This window comes from Mesoplodon bidens, assembly GCF_964165515.1.
Source record: "Mesoplodon bidens genome assembly, chromosome: 16".
NCBI lineage: Eukaryota > Metazoa > Chordata > Mammalia > Artiodactyla > Ziphiidae > Mesoplodon > Mesoplodon bidens.
This window is the reverse complement of record NC_138173.1, coordinates 53,402,267-53,421,428: the sequence shown is the minus strand read 5'-3', so window position 1 is coordinate 53,421,428 and position 19,162 is coordinate 53,402,267. Positions and strand designations below refer to the sequence as shown.

At 31.9% G+C, this 19,162-nt stretch overlaps 1 protein-coding gene across 3 annotated transcripts in view; it reads left to right on the top strand.

Annotated features, from left to right (window-relative positions):
* CSMD3 (CUB and Sushi multiple domains 3) overlaps window positions 1-19,162 on the top strand; it is a gene marked incomplete at both ends in the record, with an annotated part of 1,095,706 nt that overhangs the window by 782,185 nt on the left and 294,359 nt on the right. For all 3 annotated transcript variants that reach the window (XM_081258479.1, XM_081258478.1, XM_081258477.1), the window contains one exon: window positions 352-554. In XM_081258479.1, the coding sequence (XP_081114605.1) occupies window positions 352-554 (203 nt within the window). The remainder of the gene's footprint in view (window positions 1-351; window positions 555-19,162) is intronic.

Below are 19,162 nucleotides of genomic sequence, written 5' to 3'. Positions count from 1 at the left end.
ACTGGGAAAAGATCAAAATTCAAAGTACAGATTTTACTGAATGCATATCTCTTTTGTACCATCTTAGAGCCAAAAAATCCTAAATTGAATCATCATAAGTCGGGGATAGTCTGTATGCCTAATTTTTTTATAATTTGCAGAGGTGATGTAATAGTACATTTAATCATATTCTAAAAAAATTATACGGCTCAAGAAAAATTCATTAAGTTTATATATGCAGTTTACATAATTCATTTTTATCTGATAGAATAAAAGGAATATCTAGTATAAGCAAGATGAATATTTGTTATATTCTTTATTTAAAACTGAATCCATGTTTAAGATAATCAGAGATATATGGTTCTCCCACAGCCTACAGTTTCTTGCTTTTGATACGGAAGCATCGCATGATATACTCCGAGTTTGGGATGGTCCACCAGAAAATGATATGCTTTTAAAGGAAATTAGTGGTTCTCTTATTCCTGAAGGAATCCATAGCACCCTCAACATAGTAACCATCCAGTTTGACACGGACTTTTATATCAGCAAATCTGGATTTGCGATTCAATTTTCAAGTGAGTTATTTTTTTTATTTCTTAAATGAAAAATAGGAGTGCTATTTAAATAGTTCTGTTTACTGCTCAAAACTTTAATTTTAAAATTTTAATGATCTTAAATATTCCTATTTCTAGTCTTATTATTCATCTGGAGTTAAGGTAAAACATAGAAAAAAGAAATACAATAAACTTTTAATTAATTAATTGTTGAGACCTTCTCTCCAATTGTCAAACCAATTTTCCATAAAGTAAAGATGGTGTTAAAATAATTCCGCAAATGAAATAATTACATTATACGGCTTGTAATTTGAACTTACCATAAAATTATATTTTAAAATGTACAATTTTTGGAGATAAGGAAGGAAATGAATATTTGCCATTAAAAGAAAAGCAACCCTACATTTTTACTAATTTTATTTTTCTTCTGTTAAAGATCTTAATTATATATTCACAGGAAGCTTTGACAAAATATTTTAGATCTACTATTAAACTAAAGATTTCCTACAACAATGAAATATCATTCATTATAATTACTAGTGTTCATGGCCTTTTTTCTTTTTTTTCTTTTTATGGCACTGCTAAGTGGTTAAATATATGCTGTTCTGTAAAATGGATTTTGGTTTAATGGCTGAAGAAAATAAATGAAAACTCAAAAATTTTAGTTGCTATTTTTTCGCTCTTATTACCAACACACATTATCTCTTTGTGAAAAATATCTAAGGGATCTTCTAATTGTATAGCCTTAAAAAGTCCTATTAATTGAAACTTATTGAGATTTCCAACATCATCTATGGGAAGAGTGCAAACCAGTATTCTTCAAATGTGCCTTAATTCAAATCCTGTCTTCTTATGAATTGCAGACTTTGGACACCTCACCTCATCACCTGAGTCTGAGTTTTCTAACTCACTAGGAATAATAATGCTTATCCCATAAATAGATTATTAGGATTTAACATGATCATGTGTGCACAGTTCTTAGTATTGAGTAGTAAATAGTTGGTGCCCAGTGAACTATTATCGTTATATGAATAAATGTAAAATTGGAACCCTTTAGAAAAAGCATGAAGGACTTTTTTAATGACTGGCCTGAAAATATACCACCTTAGGTTAACAACTGGTCAATACAAATATATAATTAACTTGACAGACCTTTTGTTCATGGAAGACAGTTGTTTGGCATAATCAACTAAAGTAAATGAATTGTTTTGTTATAAATAAAGCTCATCTGAGAGAGGTGTACATCAGCAGAGTCAGTATCTTTCAATTTGTACCCTTAGTATATCTTTTGAGACAAAGAAAAAAGGAATGAAAAATAAGAGAATGATTATGTAATTAATGAACATAACTGGCTTATAATTCTGAAACACTTATAAGTGAAACATAGTTCATATTTATATCTTCTATTTTTTACTGTTTATTTCTTTTTTATTTGAAGTTAGGAACAATTTGTCAGCAAACTGCTTATGATTGCTGTTCAATTTCAGTTACTTATAATGGTAGTTTGGCAACCAACAGCTCTCCTTTCATTTACCTTAAATTAGTAAGGTTTTACACTTAAATGGTTATTTGTGATTAAATATCTGAATGCAGTCATGTTTAAAGGCTATTTCAGGCTATTGTTTGTGAATGCCAAGTACATCTGATTAATAGAAACAGACTGCTTTATATGCATTTCTGGAATTTTTAATGCACACTTGTCTGTGAAATTAGCAATACATTTTTATATTTATTGCATTTGTAGGGCATATTAAAGTTATGGAAACTATATGTATCATACCAGAGTTGTAATAAATCTGCCTCCATAATATTCTTTTAAGATGCATACAAATGTGTACTACTGATCTGAGACTAAAAACCTATTCATTGAAATAAAATTACCTGGAGAGTTAATATATTGTGAATAGCATCAATTAATGAAAATTAGTCTCTGGGCTGGAGATCTTCTGTAACTTATGCCTATACAGCTTTATAAGTGTTCAGATTTCAAATGTGAAAATAGTTTTTTCATGAATGAGGTCTTGTTTGGTGCCAAGAACCATAAGTAGTTTGTATGACCTATTTAATCCTCACAGAAGCCATATGAGATATGTTGTATCATCCCCATTTACCAAACAGTACACTGAGGTTCAGAAAGTGAGCTAATTTGTTCAAGGTCACACCCTAGCAGATGCCTGCAGCTGTGACTCAAATCCACCTTTGTCTGAAAGGAGATTAACATTGTGCCTGGTGTATAGTAAATGCTTAGCAGTTATTACTACTCTTTTGCTATCCTTATTTATTATTTATTAATATTCTAGAGGAAATACAAAGATTTTAATTATATGTTATTAGTTACAATGAAGTTCTACAATTTAATCAGCTTGTCTTTCTGATTATGCTTACAAGAACCACATCTAAGTTCACACTCCCCAAAAGCAGATGATTTATACAAGTGAAGCAGTGAGAAGGAATAAAGGAAAGGTGGAGTGTGTACATTCCCATTTAAAAGGGACAGTTGCACCCTCTGGCTAAAGTCATTTTGCCCTATAGGAAGACAGACTAATTTTAAAGTGGAACTTGAAATAAAGAGTTTTATGTAAAGTCATCTAATTGTCAAAGAAAACAACTCAACTAATCTTAAAGAGAATATTAAGGTCTGTAGTCCAATAAATCATGACTATGGGTCAAATTTGGCTTGCAGGTCAAAATTTGCCACTTGAGTGTTTTACCTGAATTCCTTTTCCCAAGATAAATCTATCTCTTTTTACCCATGTATTCATTTGTTCATTCGTTCATTCTAGGAGAGTCTATGAAAGGACAAGATAGTAAGCATATTTATCTCCAGCTATTTCTCGAGTGAATCTTTCCTTTCACTTAGGCAAATCTTCTTAGTTACATAAACACACACACACACACACACACACACACACACACCCTGTACTGTTTTCTGTCCCTTAAGTTTCTTTTACTTTAAATTTTTTTCTTAAGTCTTGCTCATTCTTCCAGACTCAGCACCAAGACCTCTCTTTATAAAATATTTTCTGACCTCTGTATAAAACATTTTAAATGTTTATAAAACCATCTCTTTTTTCAAACATCCTCTGACCTCTCTTTATAAGACAAATTCCAGACCATGCTCTAGGCACTAGCTATAATTTTTTTCCAAATAAAGATGTGAAAACATGGTTTATCATTTCATTGTTCTGAAGATGTTTTAATTATATGAACTTCGCCTCTCTAAATGTCCGTAAAGAGCAAACATTCTATTTAGGGTGATCATGTAATTTATTGTTCAAATCTAAGATAACATTTGAGAGTAAAATGGGACACTTAAAAATTAAGCTGGACAACAGGCATAAACTAGAACAATAGTAGCCAAATCAGTTTGTATCATTATTTTAATTGTCAGATTTTCATTCTGTTCCCATTCCATCCACCGTCACCACCACAATGCCTGTTCCTTTTTTGAGCAAAGAGCTGAGTGTCAAATAATAAATTAAAAAAGGAATGAGTCAAGAAATAACAGCAAAACAACCTTAAGCAACAAAATGCAACCAACAAAATGGATTTCAGTGAACTTGGTGCAAAGTGAATTTAACTGAAATGTAGGTCACATACCAACTTCATAATCACTGTCAAGCCACTATCAGCAGCCTCATGCCTTCTATTTCCTGATCTATTCATTCTTTGTAGGCTTTTGCTTTGCCTCTTGGTGTTATATTCTGCAAGACTCTTTTGCTTAATCACAGCTACTTAAGTCTGACATGGCTACCTCATGCTGTCCTATGTTCTGCCCTTGGTTCTCAGCAGTCAGCCTCTATATATATCTCCTACTTTAATTTGTAATCTGCTTGTCTCATCCCACTTTAGTTCCTCAGGGAGGACATCTTTAAGTATCATGCTGTCATTTGCCCACAGAATAGTTGGTTCTGACAGAGCATTTTCTGTGCTCTTCACCCTTTGACATCTCTTTTAAGAATATGCCCCTGCTGGATAATACAAAATACCAAGGGCCATATCTTATACTGTTGAAAATTCTCAAGGAGATGGATTCCTTAGTCATGAGACGTTTATGTCTCCTGGCCTTAAAAGACCGCATGGTGCCCCTGCATTTTTTCCCATCCTCATTATTACTGCCTACACTGCTGTAGCAGTCGACTAGCCACTCACTTCATTGTCTCTCCAGCCAGACTTTTCTCTACATTTCCACCTGACTGTTTTGAAAATATAAATCAGACATCACTCCTCTGTTTAAAATTCTTTTATGGCTACACAGTCATAAGTTCAAAACTGTGGAATTACATTTAAAGCCTCCACAATTTGCGCCCAAATTACTTGCCAGCTTCATCTCTCACTATTCAGTTACATACATCTAGTCATCTAACTGCACTGTCCTGAAAAGACATTGACCTTTCACATTTCTGCTTCTTTTGCAAATCTCTTCCATGTTCCTGGAACACTTACGTCCACATTCAAAAATCCATAAATTCTTAGTCATTTTTCAAGGCCCAGGTCAAATGATACTTTAAGTACTAATGAACTTCTAGGCAGAATTAGTCACTCCCATATCTGCAGTGCCCTGGCACTATGTATGTATTATATTAGAATGGCTGTATATCCTTGTTTGCCCAAGACAGCCCTGGTTTATGCCTATTTTCCTGGCATCCTGACTTGTTTGACATTTGGTCTGTATTTTCCATTTTCAACAAAGTATCATTATTAATAGTTCTGTTAAAATAGCCAAGGTGTATTTATTAGCTATTGTCTTTGATCTCATTTAGTACTGTGTGAGATATATTCCCAGTGCTCAGAGTAATTATAATACATGATTAATTTTGAAAGACAAATACTGATAACCCATCTCTATTTCCCAGTCTTTTGTGGATGCCAGGTAACTTACACTTCCCTTTCATGGGTAGCATATAGGGCTCTTGTAGATGAAATGAAAATATTCTCAGATATTAACATCTAACTCATTCTGATCTTAGATGGTATTGGGAGAACTATTTGATACTGTTGCCCTGCCAGCTATTTTGTATAACAGCAAGTTATGTCATAATCTATTCTGTGGCTTGAAAGATACATAAAGCTGTCAGACCATGAGTTGGCCAAATTACTGAGAAATATGTATTCTTGAAATATCCACAGAAGTAGAGGTTGCACAGATGTGCTGTAGAGCTATAGCCTGAATGTTCTTGCCATGAGTGTTTGTTATTTATTTTATAGGATAAATTAACAATTATTTATTTTATCATACTGTTTTATTATTTTACAATAGACATTTATGGCAGCAGTGGGCTAGAGGGTACATACTGAATATTCATTTCTTAAGAAAGCTTAATTCCACCAAGATTTCTAAAAGAAAGTTCAGCTGAAGGAGGCTGTCAGGAAGACCCAGCAGAGATCAACAAGGCTGTCAGACAAACTTATTCTTCTAAAATTTGAAAGTAAACACAAAAAGATAGCAGGAAAGGACCTAGAAGAAATTTTGTTTATTATGATTTGTGAATCAAAGCATTTTAGTACATCCAGAAACACATTTTTTAAAAAGTGGGGAGTTCCACTTGATCCCATTTCAATTAAACATATTTAAGTAAATTGTAAAAATATTTTTAGAGGGTAAATCATGTACTGATTGGTTATTTTTCTATACAATAAAAAATTAGGAGAATACAGAATAAAATGAGACTTCCTTGGCTTGTATATTATATTAACATTCTGTTAAGCTACAGAGGGGGCAATTTTATATTTTAAAATATGAAACATAATTAAATGGTGATTTGGAGCCATGATAATACATTAACAACATCTTTGTCATTTTAAAGTACCTGATGTATTAAATTGATTATTATTATGATTATTTTAAAGTACCTAACTACTATAGCTATGTTCTTTTTAGTTGAATTATTTCCTAAATAAAATTTCTCCCTGTTTTTAGATTTATCCCTGGGACCCTGATATCATTGGTATTAATAGACCAATTTTTCCTAATAACTTGTTAACCTCATGTGAAAGGTGGGATAGTTTGATTGAGAATGTAGTATATATGATATTAAACATGAGATTTAGACCTAACAGTATATTAATATTTTAAGATATTTATACTTGATATTTTTATTTTATGAACAAATTGCCTACAAATTTTAATATGATAAGTTGTTGGAATACCTGTTTGGATTAACTACATGGTTCTTAGACTTTTATTACTTACATATTAAGGATTTTATACAAGTTGCTCACAATATCTGCTAATCATCAAATTTTATTTTTTAAATTTTGATGTGCCAATCATCAAAAAACCCTAAAACAAGTGTCTGTCATACAGAGTGAAGTAAGTCAGAAAGCGAAAAACAAATACCGTATGCTAACACATATATATGTAATCTAAAAAAACAAAAAGGTCATGAAGAACCTAGTGGGGGGCGGGATGCGAATGAAGACTCAGACCTACTACAGAATGGACTTGAGGACACGGGGTCAGGGAAGGGTAACCTGGGACAAAGTGAGAGAGTGGCATGGACATATATACACTACCAAATGTAAAACCGATAGCTAGTGGGAAGTAGCCACATAGCACAGGGAGATCAGCTAGGTGCTTTGTGACCACCTAGAGGGGTGGGATAGGGAGGGTGGGAGGGAGGCAGATGCAAGAGGGAGGAGATATGGGGATATATGTATATGTATAACTGATTCACTTTGTTATAAAGCAGAAACGAACACACCATTGTAAAGCAATTATACTCTGATAAAGATGTTAAAAAACACAAAACAGTAACATCTCAATTAAAATAAAAGAAAATCGATGTTGAAAATGCAACTTATACACAATGTATGTTAACATACATGGGGATCATGTGGTGTCATTGACCATGTGAAAACTAGAAGACATAAATCTGTTTAAAAAAAAGCATGACTTTTCATTTAGAACAAATGAAAACTCTACTAATTTCATCACTTTATGTTCTAAATTCTCTTCTGCATATATGAAAAGTGTTAACATGCCAGCTTCCTTAGCAGAACTTCCCAAATAATTAAATGAGTCCAATCTTATATGTCACATATATAAGATATGACATTAATCACCTCAAATATTTTAATTCCAGCAAAAGTTTTACTTTTTACCTCCATTTTATGAAGCAGAGTATAGTCTTTGAAAGTTCATTGTGATAAAGATGAAACATCTCATATTATAAATTTAGTTACAATTTTAACATTTCAATAATTAAATTTACTTAGACTTATTCTATGGTCCAGCATATATTTTTCTAAAAGAACCATGTACATTTGAAAAGAATGTACACTTGCCATTATTGTGAATTAAATACCAATTAGATACAGTTGGTTGATAGCATTGTGTTTGAAGTGTTCGATATTATTACTGATATTTTGTCTGCTTTTTTTTTAATCCACTAATGAAAGAGTAGCATTGAAATGCCCAACATCAATTGTGGATTTGCCTGTTTATTCTTTCTATCTTATCATATCCTGTCATGTTTGTGTATCATGAAGATCTGTTACTAGGTGTGCACGTTTGAGATGCTATGCCTTCTTAATGAGTTGACTGTTTCATTACAATGAAGTAGCTTTCTTTTTCTCTGGGAATTTTCCTTGTCTTGAAGTTTGCATTGTCTGATATGAATATCTTATAATTAGTGTTTGCATGGTATTTCATTTAGCATCCTTTTAACTTGTCTTTATACTTAAAGTAGGTTTCTACTTTAACAGCACATGATTGACATACTATTTGCCTGAGCCTTGATTTTTATACAGTCTGAAGATTTCTGCCTTTTAATTGTAGTCTTTATTTATGTTCATCTTTATTAGAGTATAATTGCTTTACCATGTTGTGTTAGTTTCTGCTGTATAACAAAGTGAATCAGCTATATGTATACATATATCCCCATATCCCCTCCCTCTTGCATCTCCCTCCCACCTTCCCTATCCCACCCCTTTAGGTCATCACAAAGCATGGAGCTGATCTCCCTGTGCTATACAGCAGCTTCCCACAAGCCATCCACTTTACATTTCATAGTGTATATATGTCAGTGCTACTCTCTCACTTTGTCCCAACTTCCCCTTCCCCCAAATTGCAGTCTTTAAATCATTAGACAGTTCACACATAATGTAATTTTTATGGTTTTGTTTGGCTGCTGTATTGCTATTTACTTTTATTGAACCCACCTGCGCATTTACACCATCATTTTCTTCCCCTCTATTAACTTATTGGCTAAACATTTTGGAGGTGGGGGTGTACTTGCTCTAATATTAATAGTATACATCTTGGATCAAAACTTACCATTAACTTCTATTACACACTGTCATATGTAATGTAAGAATGAGAGTGTATTTACATTTCCCCCTTCTTTCCTTTGGACTATTGTTTCCATTTATCTTACTTCTATTTATATTAACACCACAATACCTTTTTTAAACTTGAAGCAAACAATTATCTTTTAAATATATTTTTTAAATGAGACAAAGATCACATATTAAAATTATAGTGTTAAGGATAAGGCTATTTGTTTTGTGATAATAATACAAATATGAACTTTGGTGACACACAACTTCATGGCAAAAACAAAGCTTTTATAAAATTAAGAAACAGATATATACTTAGAATTGGTTGTGGTGTACATATAATTCATAACTGCAACCAAGCAAATTCTACCCATCACAATAAAACTGTCATTAAAATTTACAAATATTTTTATATACAGCAAAATAATTGAATTACATTTTTTGTGTGTATGACAAAGTAATGCTGATTCAAAAATAAATAAACTTTAGTATGTCAGTACCAGCTTCTGTTTTTGCTACTCATTGTCATTCAGACTTAGAAAAGTTTGCATCTCTGAAACACTCTTTTTCATAATCAACCAAAATGCCCTACTATGGTTTTGAAATTTTTAAAAATAAAACCTTTAAATTTGGTTGATTTATATTAAAATCATATGAAAATCTTTAATAAAAATACTCAGTTATTGGCATGTTAACGATCTTCAGCTTTTGAAAATTTTGGTGAATTATAATTATTGAAAACAAAGTTTGGAAATAGGAAGACATTTAAATGCTATTTTTATGTAAAAGTTAAAACAGTGTATAAAATTAAAATTTGAAACTATTATTGTCCTGTAGCATGATTTGACTTGTGAAAAGAGAGTATCTTTTGATGAAGTTCTTATTTTTTAATCAGATTGAATTTATATTTTATACTATAATGGAATAAAGTTGAGAAAACATACAATTATACAGCTTACAAGTGAACTATTCCAAAAAAATCATTAAGACAAGTTGATAAGTTTTATATTATAAAAAATTTTGTCAAGAAAGGTATCTGAAAAGAAGTAAAAATTTACTATCTGTGAAAATACTTAAGCTGAAATATTTACACATTGTTGTATGAAATAAAATCAAATTGAAACTTTCCTCTATTTTAAAGAATTAGTCCTAAGCCTACCAGATACCTCAGTACCTATAAAGAAAAACCTTTCTCAATTAAAAATAGTATGGCCTGTAGAGACCTCTGTTAACATGCCAACGACTTAAAATGTATTAAAAATACCTTTAACAATACCAGTAAAAATAAGAATATATTGAAAACCACATACTTAAGAAAAAATAGTAAAATGACATTAAATATGTCTAGGAAACCAATTAGAGAATGTACATTTGTACCACAAATGATCATTTTGCTTATCTTATTTTTAATGTTTAATTAACTCATATAAAGATGTTTTTGTGTGCCAGACATGGCATTTTAATTTTTTAGAAATATTTTTAGTAGTTTTTGTATAGATACTTATTTTGAAAAATACATCAATGTAATATTATCAATCTGGTAAATCAGTACATATTTTTAATTACATAATTTAAATTACTTTTAACTTTTTATTTCATGCCCACAATTTTTCACTTTCAGTGACAAATGTCACCTGATTTTAATAAACATTTTATTATATTAAAGACATATATACACATCTGCTGTCCCTCTTAGACTGTGTTCCTCTGAAGTGCAAGGTTTATCCTATGAATATTTGTATCACCAGAACTTGGCATTGTACCTGGTATTTAGTACTTAGTAAATGTTAAATGAATCTGATTGAGTAGGAAATTTTTTAATAATGTAAAATTAAAAGCACACTGGTATTATATACTGTCAGTCAAGACTAATGTAAAACAATATTTATATGTTTTTACTCTTTTTTTGCTCATTAATTCTGGTGATTTCCAAATATTTGAATTCAATTCTGAATTAGACTTCTATATAATCCTTTATAATCCTTGGATATAAAATCAGTTTCCTGTTTAGGTACCTTTGACAGTCTTCAACCCAACATGCCTTTTGATTTCAAAGAAATTAGACCAGTAATTTTATTTTCACTTTTGTTCATGTATTAGAGAACAAGAATCAATGATGGTATGGAGGTGTTGGCTCTTATTACAGTTCATCCCCAATATAAAACATACTTGGCTTATAGTAGGTGCACAACAATTACCTGGTGAAATAAATGAGTAAATATGTATTTTTAAAAGGTATTTCTATATAAAGTACTTGGAATATATTATAACACAAGCTTTGTGGTTTCTTTTGCATTAGCAGCTTTGTTCCCCTCCAGGGTTGATAGGAGGAAAATCTTGTCATGCTGCTATCTACTTTAACTTGACTTGCCATATCATTACATGTATCCTTAGAAACATAATGAAATTCTAAAGATAGCCACGTTACTGAGTAGCTAGCAGAGTGTAGGCCTAATAATGATGTTGAACATTCTTTGTAAAATTGATGGATCTTGTACAAAGCAGGGACTCAGTCAAGGACAAAATTCTCCAGGGTGAAATCCACCTCTAGGTTACCATCTGCAGTTCACATATTTTCCGATTGATTTGATTCTAGATGGGATTTCCTTCCAGGTTAAATATTCCCATTACTCAGCTTGATTTCCTTATAGACAGTGAAGTGAAGAATATCGTGTCATTTCTTAGTCAATACAAAAATATAAGGCAATAAAACTGGAAGAGTGTAAGTCCTTGTGAATACCAAATCTGGACTGTGACCTTGCTGAAGTTTCTTGGCATACTGAAAAAATATATACAACTTCTTAGACAAACTACACAGTGAATAGTAAAATCTAGTGGTCTTTAAAGATTTATCTCAGAGTTTATATTTTCATATAATTATACAATGTAATTGTTAGAATAGAACTTTAAGATTATTTTCTAATACTAAATCAGGCAGGTAAAAAATTATTACTATGTCAATTTTACTGATGAGGCAGTTAAAATTCAAAGAACTAATACAACCTGGTCAGTGTCCCTTTCTTACAACAGTACAGATTACAGTACAAGTCTTCTGCTTTTGATTTTATCCAACTGTATAGAATCTAAGGTTTTTCTCTTTTGAAAGTTCTTGAGATAAACAAGTTTATACCAAAGAGTCTACTTTCTGAATGGAAAGGACACACAAGAACTTATGAGTGATTTAAGTGTATTTATTCTTTGTTGCACAGAGCAATGTCATCAGCAAACTGGACTGTTAATTTGCCCAAGGTCACCAAGATGGTAATTAGACATTATCTCTGAATTATCACCCATAATATAGTTGAAACTTATACATGTGCTAGTTAGGACTGTGAAATATGTATTAGGTGAGGTGAGCATTTCCAATTAAATTATACTCTCAATTAGATGAAACAAATATAAAATGAGAAGTCAGAAATATATTTACAGTACTGATGAGTTGTAAAAATCGTGAGAACTCAGTCATTTTCTGTAGTATTTAGTGCTATCAGTATTGTTCTGAAAACAGCCTCAGGTTATCCAGATGGATTAATTAAAGAAAATTAAAATGTAATATAAATGTTGTTACTGCAGTCTTGGAATAAATGTTTCCCAGTGTCAAACAAATGCTACATTATAAACAAACCTTAAGCATACATTGAAATGATTAGTTGTAATTTTGTTCATTCATTCATCCATTCATTCATTTCACACACTTTTAAAAAAAAAAATTTATTTATTTATTTATTTATTTATTTATTTATTTATGGCTGTGTTGGGTCTTCGTTGTGGTGCACGGGCTTCTTATTGCTGTGGCTTCTCTTGTTGCGGAGCACGTGCTCTAGGCTCACGGGCTTCAGTAGTTGTGGTACATGGGCTAAATAGTTGTGGCTCTCAGGCTCTAGAGCACAGGCTCAGTAGTTGGGGCTCATGGGCTTAGTTGCTCCGCAGCATGTGGGATCTTCCTGGACCAGGGCTCAAACCGGTGTCTCCTGCACTGGCAGGCGGGTTCTTAACCACTGCACCACCAGGGAAGTCCCCCACACATATTACTTGAACTATTTTTTTTTCATTGAAGTATAATTGATTTACAGTGTTGTGCCAGTCTCTGCTGTACAGCAAAGCGACTCCGTTACACACATATATTCTTTTTTTATATATTCTTTTCCATTATAGTCTATCACAGGGTATTGAATGTAGTCCCCTATGCTGTACAGTAGGACCTTGTTGTTTATCCTTGATGAACTATTTTTAACTATTGTGAAAGCTTCTCTTCAATTTCTTACATATAAGGACAATTTATTCCTAGGGTATAGCAGTGTTTGATTTGATAAGATCCCATGTTGCTTAACAATAAATGCAGTAACTCTTTCAGTGGATTTAGACTATTGGTGAAGATTAAAAGCATTGTAAAAACAATTCCTAAGAAATGCTAATGTAAACTTTCTTAACTTGAGCATAAACTTTTTAAATTTACATACACATATATAATTAGCATGTTAATAACGTATCTTGAAAAATTATTTTTACTGTATATGATAAGTAGTTATGAAATGGTATTACTTTTACATATCTATTTTTTTCACACCCTGAGTCATGAGAATTTTTAAGAAAAAACTATTATGGATACAAGTGGTTTTTGGTGGAATAAAAACAGTTCAATTTTAAAGGAAAAGTTTGTCATTACAAATTTATTATTGACTTATTATAATAACCAGATATAAAAATTCATTTTGTTAGAAGTAAATGCTACCATACAGAATAAAATCATTTGCATAAAAAATAAAGTAAAAATTACAAGATTTTGTATGTTTGCTAATGTTCAGTTTATTTCTTATGTCAGTGATTTTACATTCTATGGTGAATTTATTTCTAACAAAAGTATTTGTATCTGGGTATTATATTAAATTAGAAATAAATTGGCAATGAGAAATTTTTACTTTCAAATGGAACAATATTTATTTGATTTTATTGATATCAGTTGCATAGGAAAAAATTTTATACACAGGTGAAATTTAATATTTTTTACATTTTTATTTACAAAAATTTGAAAATCAAAAGATTTTATAATTTTGCAAGTGTTTTGGACATAGTAAGCTGAGGGGCCTATTAAATATACAAGAAGTTAAATAGGCAGTTGAATAGAATGGTCTGAAGCTCAGGAAAGACATTAAGACTGAATATATAAATTTGGGAAGCATTAAACTAAAAACAGCATTTAAAACCATGGGATAAGGTGAAGTTATCCAAGGAGAAATTGTAGAAAGTTGGGAGCAGAACCATTAAGAACTCATCCCTGAGGTACTACATCTCTCAGTCATTGGGTTAACAAGGCAGGGATAGCAAAAGATACCAAAAAGAGCAGCAAATAAACCAGAAAAGAGAACTAGCAGTCTGATGACTGAGAAGCCAAGAAAAACAGTGCTGTGACAAATGTTGCTAAGATGTTTCTGAAAAAAGAAGGCACTAAGTTATTGAATTTGGCAGCCTAGATTTAACAAGAACAGTTTAGTGAATACGTCTGATGAATGGCAGATGAAACTGGAGACAGTTGTATAGATACCTCCCTCAGGACAGATGTTTAATAGGTTTCCTACTAAAGAAAGGAGGGAAATGAGAAAAATAGTTAGAAGAGAATGGGAATGTAATGAGGATTTTGGTTGTTTATTTAAGATGGAAGTTGTAAGCCACATTTGTATGTTTTTGAGAATGACCCAGTACAAAAAGAAAACCTAGTGATTCAGAAGAGATGAAAAATGTTCAGGAATGAAGTCCTTGAGAAATAGAAAGGTTTTAATACCATCAGGACAAGAACTAGGGTTAGCCTTACATAGAGCAAGGGCACCTTCTTCGCTGCTACAGGAGAGGAAGTAAAGAATATAGATGCAGACGCCAGAGATTTGGTGAGGGTGCACCTATCTTATTGTTTCTATTCTCTTAATGAACTGTAAGGAAAGAAATCAGAATAAAAGGACAGGAAGAACAAGAATAAGAAAAACAATTGGACGGGAAATGTTCTTGATATTGTAATTACTTAATACCATTTGACACATATATGGCTAAATTTGGCATATATCAGGTTAAATTTTATTTTTATTACTTCTAATAATACCCACAAAATAACCTTGAGTCTTTCTTTTCTGCTTCCCTTTATGGTGAAATATCAGGAGCAAGAAAATTTTTGTGTGTAATGAAGGGTTATAAACTGTTCTTGCCTTTCTGTTTCAATGTAGGTCTAACTTTTTTGCCCAATTCTTTTGTTAATAAACAACTGTCAGAGTTCCATTAGTAGGGCATGTCTTTTTATTGTTTTATCTGGTAATGGGATAGGTTTGTGCTGAGACAGTATACCCTAATGGCTAAGAGCCCTGCTGTTTCTTGATTCAAATTACAACTCTGCTAAGAGCAAACTTTTAATATCATGGAGGCTTATTTTACCCATTTAAAATAGGGATAATAATACTTCATAACGATTTGTGTTTTAGCCTAAGAGTATAAACTTAGCTTCTAGTTAAGTGTTTTGCACAATGTATGCTCTCAATAGAGACAATAATAGTAATCATCATTATTTTATTGGTATCTATTCTGATTGCCCTTCACATTGAACAACTACATCTCTTCCTTAGATACACAGATTTATTTCAGTTTGACAAAATATACACCAATGGAATCCTGTGAATAAGACTGTGTTGTTAATATCTGTGCAATTTTTTTTAAGTAAGAAATTAATACATTTAAAGCTAAGTGTTATAAACATGTAGGTTTTTGGACTCTTCCAATCAGAACGATAGGCAGGTAGGTAGCTGCTCTTCTGATTTTAAAATGACAATAAAGATTAATAACATATTTTAGAAATTTCAATTGAAGTCATCATTTCACTTGAGCTTTATACTATAGTTCACACTTTTGTTTTGCAAACACTCTATCACTTTTGCTTAAGAAATGTCCCTCGGTAATGGTCTCATGTCTGCATAGGACACTTCATCCACTTTAACTATGTGATGTTGGTCAGGCTTCTTATCTTTTTTTAGCCTCAATCTTCTCATTGGGAAAATATGGATACTAATAGTACCCAGACTTCTTGTGAATCAAATGAGATATAGATCATAGTACAAGTGTTTGAAAGACAGTAAGTGTCCAATAAATATTACATAATGACAATATTAACTAGTCACATACTCTTCTATTTATATACCTTTTCCCTGTGACTGTTATCATTTTTACTGAATAATCAGCTGTGAAACAGACTAACCAGTTGATAATTCCTATTCTAGACTAACCAAAATGTTAATGGCCATTTCTTTTGGGGGGGGACAAGGAAGGGAAGTCATCTTTTATAGTCAATTTCATTAGGTTTTGAAAGCTAAATCCAAGATATATTTGGATAGGATAGCATATAAGCCTATTATATACACTTTCTAGAATGTTCCTTTCATGATAGCATTGCAGGTGAGATAACAAGTTTGTTAAGACCCTTTATCTTTGTTGGAATTTATGCTTACTTTACATATTTATGTTAAGAAAAATCAGGAATAAATGACAAACTTAAACCTAATAGAACAAATACAGATATTCATTTCATCAATTAAATTTGAAGTAATTTGGACTTAAAAAACTGAGGTTATAGGGCTTCCCTGGTGGCACAGTGGTTGAGAGTCCGCCTGCCGATGCAGGGGACACGGGTTCGTGCCCTGGTCTGGGAAGATCCCACATGCCGCGGAGCAGCTGGGCCCGTGAGCCATGGCCACTGAGCCTGTGTGTCCGGAGCCTGTGCTCCAAAATGGGAGAGGCCACAACCGTGAGAGGCCCACATACCGCAACAAACACAAACAAAAACAAAAACAAAAAACTGAGATAATAAGTAGAAATTACCTATTTTAATACACTGGTGGCAGGTATATTATTTTCTAATATATACTTTTAAAATTTTTATATCTTTAAAATAGTTGATAAATTGAAATACTTAATTGCAAAAAAAGTCCTCATTCTATAGAAACACCCTGTATATTATTCCACAGTGGAAGAGAATAGAGAGGAACAAACATCTACTTAAAAATATATATATAACAACAGTAATAAAATGCAAATAAGAATTATATATCTTGAGAATTGTATGTTCCACAAAATTAAACAACAAATGTCAAATAAAAATTCTTAATCTATTTTTACATATGTGATAATACTTATTAAGTTCTAATATTATATAATTGTTTTTAAATCATGCTAATTTTGTGAGATTATTTCAGTCCTAATTTCCAAGGAGATACAGAATGACTTTTTAAATGTTTATTTATTTTCTTCAATGGCTATAGTTTCTATTTAATACAGAAAAGAAGAATGACTGATGCCAAAATTAATGTAATTTTGTCTACCCACAGACACAGTGTATAACCAGTATAGAGACTAAACTTTGAATAAGTAAAGAAAATAAGACAATAGAATTCACAGCAAGTAATTCGTTCTGTGTGTATTTAACTAATTGCTTTCAGAACTCAAGTAATTGCAAGAAGAAAAAATTATTTGGTCTTTCACTAAACCCCATCATTCTCTATTGTGTTTTAAAATCTTACTTGTAATTTATTTATTAGTTGAGAGAAAAAGGAAGAGTACAATTTTACCACCTCTGTTCCTTCAAGTCGACCAGACCCAAAGGCAAAAGAATATTTTTACATATTATATATTAGCTATCATATTGAAGCCTTTATATTTTAGCTACTAGGGTCCACTTTAAATCTGTAAGCACAGTGACTCTGACAATAGGGCTAAAACATCTTTTTTCCCTCAAACTCTGGTAAGACATGGTTATACCAGCTGCTTTCATTTCATTGTTTTTGTAACATTGTTATATGTACATTTTTACTTTGAGAATGTTCATATTAAGCTTCAAGCTTTTTGCAGAGCCCAGAACATAGGAAGCCTCTACAACAATAACAAAAACAACAAAAGAATATTTTTCATAATCTGTATATCATTCTACTTTTCAGCTTGAAAGCTGTAGCACATTTTACCTTTATATCACTCCTTTCCAATTAAAACATCCTAAGTGTAAATCTTGTATGTAGGACATCCAGCTCCACTTTTGTATTGTAAAACCAATTCATAGATCAGTTTTAGTGTCGGTGGAAACCATTCCAGAGCAATTCAAGAAAAGCTTAATGACTGAGTTTATCACAAAAGCATTTACAAAAAAAAAAAAAAAGTCTATCAATATTGAAAGAGTATAATTGCCAGACCCTGTAATGCCTGATGGATGTTCTGCTAAGGAACACTGATAGGTATTACAGAACAAATCCAATTGGAAATTGGAACTAAGTCCCTGCCCCACTTCCCTCAGTATTCTCCAATATGAGTCTGATTGTTATTCTATTAACAGCTAAAAATAACTCTCTCAAAAATAACTCAAATGAAAGAAGATTGAATATTTTTAAGATGGAAACATTTATGTGCACTGTAGTTTTTCTATTTATAGATATAATCTCTGTATTTTTTATCATTTCTTAATGGGGTTTATTATATTTAACTGAGAAAGAAATTGTATCTCTGGGACAGTGAACAGGTAGAAGAGGACAGTCTAGTGTAACATTTAAGGGTTTGGTTTCTGAAATCATACTGGGGTTCAAACCTTGGTTCTGCACCCTTTAGTTTTTGTAATATTGAACAGGTACTTAATCTTCCTAAACTTTAGTTTTCTCACCTCTAAAATAAAAATAATAATGGCACTTGACCCATTGGTTTGATAGGAGAATTAAAGGAATTATACATGTAACGTCTTCATCCTTGGCCATTGCTGAGAAACACTAGTTTGTCAGTAAAATGAAGCAAAACTGTTAGGATTTCTGATGATGTGTATAATGATACATAGATTTAATTTAAGTGGTCGGTAAAATAACATTTGCAGTCTACATCTTGTAACCCTTTTTAAAAAGTAACCCTTTAAAAATTAACCCCTTTAAAAATAACCTTTTAGAGTCATGTACCACAGTGTTCATTGCAGCTCTGTTTACAATAGCCAGGACATGGAAGCAACCTAAGTGTCCATCGACAGACGAATGGATAAAGAAGATGTGGCACATATATACAATGGAATATTACTCAGCCATAAAAAGAAACGAAATTAGGCTATTTGTAGTGAGGTGGATGGACCTAGAGTCTGTCATACAGTGAAGTGAGTCAGAAAGAGAAAAACAAATACCATATGTTAACGCATATATATGGAATCTAAAAAAAAAAAAAAAAAAAAACAGGTTCTGAAGAACCTAGGGGCAGGACAGGAATAAATATGCAGACATAGAGAATGGACTTGAGGACACAGGGAGGGGGAAGGGTAAGCTGGAGTGAAGTGAGAGAGTGGCATGGACATATATACACTA